The sequence below is a fragment of the Panthera uncia genome, chromosome D4 (genome assembly GCF_023721935.1).
Source record: "Panthera uncia isolate 11264 chromosome D4, Puncia_PCG_1.0, whole genome shotgun sequence".
In the NCBI taxonomy this organism is placed as follows: Eukaryota; Metazoa; Chordata; class Mammalia; order Carnivora; family Felidae; genus Panthera; species Panthera uncia.
The window spans coordinates 90,643,172-90,647,427 of NC_064807.1; the positions used below are offsets into that span (position 1 = coordinate 90,643,172).

The 4,256-nt window shown below is 63.3% G+C and overlaps 1 protein-coding gene across 1 annotated transcript in view; it reads right to left on the reverse strand.

Moving 5' to 3' along the window:
- Positions 1–2,503: 2,503 nt before the first annotated feature.
- Positions 2,504–4,256, reverse strand: part of LOC125924176 (atrophin-1-like) — a 3,212-nt gene continuing 1,459 nt past the window's right edge. Inside the window, exons 3-4 of the mRNA XM_049632676.1 lie at positions 2,913–2,957; positions 2,504–2,646 (exon numbers count right to left, since the gene is read on the reverse strand). Coding sequence (XP_049488633.1) covers positions 2,505–2,646; positions 2,913–2,957 — 187 coding nt within the window. The 3' untranslated portion in view covers position 2,504. The remainder of the gene's footprint in view (positions 2,647–2,912; positions 2,958–4,256) is intronic.

Here is a 4,256-nt window from a genome sequence, read left to right on the forward strand (position 1 = left end):
GTGGTGTTCCCCGCTCCGGGCGGCTGGCGGCCACGCAGGGAAACAGAGGCAGGGAGCTCTCAGACCTGTGGTGTGGGCGGGGCTGTGGGGGTGGGGCAGGGGCTGGGGATGCAGGCACGGGGAGGGAGGCTGACACTGCCGGGCTGGCATTGGGGTGGGGCGGGCCGGGCGTGTGCCCGGCCACAGATCACGGACCAGCCCCCCTTTCACTCTCCTCTGACCACGTCCACAGAAGCGGGCTGGTGTTTGCCGGGGAGTAGGTGAGTCTCACACCCACCCACCCTGGATAACTGCCACGGTTTGGGGGCTGGGTCCCGCCTGCTTTTCCACTGTGGTCCACGCGGCACCTGGCCTGGCGTCCTTGCGAGACAGCAAAGTGATTGCGTCGAGGGAGGGGAGTTGGCAGACGGCCCCGGGGGGTCCAGCGTCCCCCACGCCTGGTGATGTTCCTGGGCGTGTGAGCCCACCCGACCTCCTCTGTCCTCGGCCTCTGCCTGCCATCGGAAGGAGACCCGGAGGACAGCCCCCGGCGTGTCCTGTTTCTCAAGCTCTGCTCACAGCTCGTGGTGCCGAGGAGTCGTGACAAACGATAAAGATGATCATCAATACAAAGTGACCGGCTGCGTCTCAGTTTCGCTTTGGTTTCACGTTTGTCCAGTGACGCCTTCCTCCCACGGGTGTCCTTGTGCCCTTGTGTGTTGGTGCGGCCGCTGGCCCTCCTCCCGCCCCGTCCTTCCTTGCCCTGGGCGTCGCGTCTCCCTGACCGCCGGCGTGGGCCGCCTGGGGCTCTGGCGCACCTCAGAGGGTTCTGGGCATGGCCTTCCGCGCCTCGCTGCGGACTGTCCTGTCTTCCCCGGCGTCCGCTCGCCCGTGCCTTCTCAGGCGATGGTGCGCGTGTTGGGATCACCTCGGCTTCTCTGAGGGGAGACGGTTCTGGAGGACCGGCTCCCCTCTCGGGTGGGGCTTCTGGTTCTGAGAACGTGTGCGTCTGACGCAATTGCGGCTGTTGTCACGTGGTCCTGAGTTCTGAATGTTGTAAATAGCTGTTGCGTTTTCCTTAATTTTTGCCCCTCTGGTGGCTGGCTGAAAAGTGGCCTGCCTGATTGCTCCAATTTCCACGTCTCTGCTGCCCAGCTTAAGCATAGCCGCGTATCTTTATTGGCCATTTGAAGTTTTTCTTTGGTGGATCGCTTCTTCGTACTCTTTCTGCCTTGCTAGCTCTGGGAGCTGGCCCGGTGTGTGGACCCAGAGCAGCGCCCTTAGGGAGGACTTCGTCTTGCCCGGGAAGCCCCTCTTCAGAGCTGTGGGGCAGAGGGACCGCCCGGATCACTCCACCTGCCAGCGCGTCCCCCGGGCGCCCCCTCAGGAGGGGGGGCCGGGCAGCCTGTGCCGTGGGCTCCCGGAGGTTGCCCCAGGGTCCCAGCACAGGAGAAAGGCCTCGCCTTCTACCGGGCACCGCTCCCTCCTTGTGCAGCTTCGGGCAGGACCCCAGGTGGCCTGTTGGCCCCACTCCTACCCGCGGGTTGGACTTGGGAGCTTGCCCTCGTCCTCGCTCATGCGGGGGGTCCTGGGAGTGCTGGGCCGTTAACTTTATGACCTGCTCCAGATTTTTCCTCTCCCCTGAGGAGAAGAGCCCCCAGCCCCCACCCCTGGCACCTGCACTGTGACGGGAGCCCCAGTTGCACCCTGGGGTATCTCAGGGTGTTTGGGGGATTGGGATGCAGTCACATCACTAGGAGGAGGCACAGGACAGAGGTTGCGGCCGGTGGCGTGGACCCAGGTGGGGTCTGTGTCCCTACCCCCCACCCACTAAACCACTTTCTCATGAAGACCACCCTCTCTTTTTAGACACCGGGCTTTGGGTGAAGCTGCCCCCACCCCTGACTCTCGAGGACGCACAACTCCGGCCTGGCCACTGGCAAGAAGCAAGAGCGTCACCTGTCTCCACTTGGAGGTGAACACAGGAGGGGCTGGGACCCGGGCAGGCCCTCAGGCCGCAGTGCAGAGGCCTCTGCGGGGCTTTGCAGAGGCGTGAGGTCACTTCACTGCATCTCGAGGAAGGAGGAGGTGGTCTGCCGGCAGCCATGGTGGAGCCCAAGAATGGAGAAAACAAGGAGAGAAAGGAGAGGCAAGAGGCGGCGGAAGATGGCCTTTCTGCCCCTGGATACAGCCATGCCTGCAAGCAGCCCATCCAAGCGCCTTTCACGTGTAAGAGCCAACACATCCCATTTACTGCTAGAGCTATACGTGCGTGCCTAAGATTTTCCGTCATTTCAAGCTGAGAGAGTCCTCATGGACGTGCGTCTGCGCATTTGAAAGAGTGAAAACGTCATGACCGTGTGCCTCGTCCCTTGGCGATATGACTGAGTTCTGTGGTCACTCAGCTTTGGGGAGGGCTCTGACCCCTTCTGCTCAAGTGCTCCGATTGGGGGTGGTGTTTTCATCTTTTCCTTTGCTCGTTTCTGCAGCCCCAGAAGAAATTTTGACCCACCAGACACTCATCTCTAGAAGGAATATCCTTTATTGTGCAAGGAGGGGCCACAGTGCAGGGGTGGGGCGAAGCGTGTAGCAGGGGGGCCTGCGCGGTGGGGACAGGCTGCGCAGGGCCGCACACGGACGCGCAGGTGGGTGTTCTCGGCAGAATCCCTGGAGGGTTTGCAGACGGGGAGGGGGGCTGAGCACCCTGAACCTCCAAGTCTAAGTCCCTGTGTACTCGAGACCCCACTTCTTGGCTCTCTGCCCATGGGGGCAGAGATCAGGGAAGGGACAGCACAGGAGGTGGGGGCAGGTCTGGGCTCTGAAAGGCGGCCCAGGGGTCAGGGGAGGGGCTCCGTCCACCTCCCAGGCCCCTCTGTGTAACTCGGGCCCTGGAGAAGCCCGGCGGGGCCCAGCTGCAGGGAGGCGCCACCCACCTGTTTGGGGCCGATGGCCCTAGTCTCTGAAATTCTCGCGGCGATCTGAGGGGACACAGTGACCTGGAATGAGCCCCCGCCCGCCCCCGGCCCACCTGTGGCCACTGGGCGGCCGCTGAACCAAGGGGTCCTGAGGGCGTGGGAGAGGAACAGGCCTTACTGTGAGGGCCCAGAACCACCCTCTGCTTCTTGGGCGGGCCGAGGCCTTCACAGACGGACTCGAATTCCCGCAGGAACTTGGGATGTGTGATGGGGTCCCAGACTGCGGGGGAACAGGCATAGGGTCTGCCTGGTGCCTCATTTACTTACTTACTTGATGTGTATTTATTTATTTTGAGAGAGAGAGAGAGAGAGCATGCAGAGGAGGGGCAGAGAGAGGGGGCGGGGGAGAGAGAGAATCCCAAGCAGGCTCTGCGCTTGGGGCAGATGTGGGGCTCAAACTCAGGAAGCGTGAGATCACGGCCCGAGCCAAAATCAAGAGTCGGGCACCTAACTGACTGAGCCCCATCATGTTTTAAATGGAAGTATGATTTCCCCACTGTGGCAGTCACTGTTCTCCGTGTGGGGTTCTAGGAATTTGACAAACGCGTCAATCGATCCCCTTGAGGGTGGCCTCGGTCCTCCTTGCTCCTGGACTGCATTTCCAGGTCTGGCCCCCTCCGATGCCTGGACGCTGAGTCAACGGCGGCAGCTGAGGGGGTGCCCCAGTGACAGCAGCCCTGCTGGGGACCCCGTGCCGAGAGGGGGCAGGATGGTGGCCGAGGCCACGCAGCAGTGATGGGGTCTGCAGTCAGACCCCTGAGGCTTGTCCCGCAGAGCAAAGCGTGGGAGAGGGAGAGGGGGAGGAAGAGAGGGGGAGGGGGAGAGGGGAGGAAGAGGGGGAGAGGGGGAGGGAAAGGAGGAGGGAGAGAGGGAAGGGGAGGGGGAGAGGAGGGGGAGGGGGGAGGGAAAGGGAGAGAGGGAGGAGGGAGAGGGAGAGAGGGAGGAGGAGGGAGGGAGAGTGAGGGAGGGAGAGGGGGGAAGAGGGGAGAGGGAGAGGGGGAGGAGGAGAGGGGGAGGGAAAGGAGGAGGGAGAGAGGGAAGGGGAGGGAGGGAGAGGGGGAGGAGGAGAGGGGGAGGGGGAGAGGAGGAGGGAGAGAGGGAAGGGGAGGGAGGGAGAGGGGGAGGGGGAGAGGGGGAGGAAGAGGGGGGAGGGGGAGAGGAGGAGGGAGAGAGGGAGGGGGAGGGAGAGAGGGAGGGGGGAGGGAAAGGGAGAGAGGGAGGGGGAGGGAGAGGGAGGGGGGAGGGAGAGAGGGAGGGGGGAGGGAAAGGGAGAGAGGGAGGAGGAGGGAGGGAGAGGGAGAG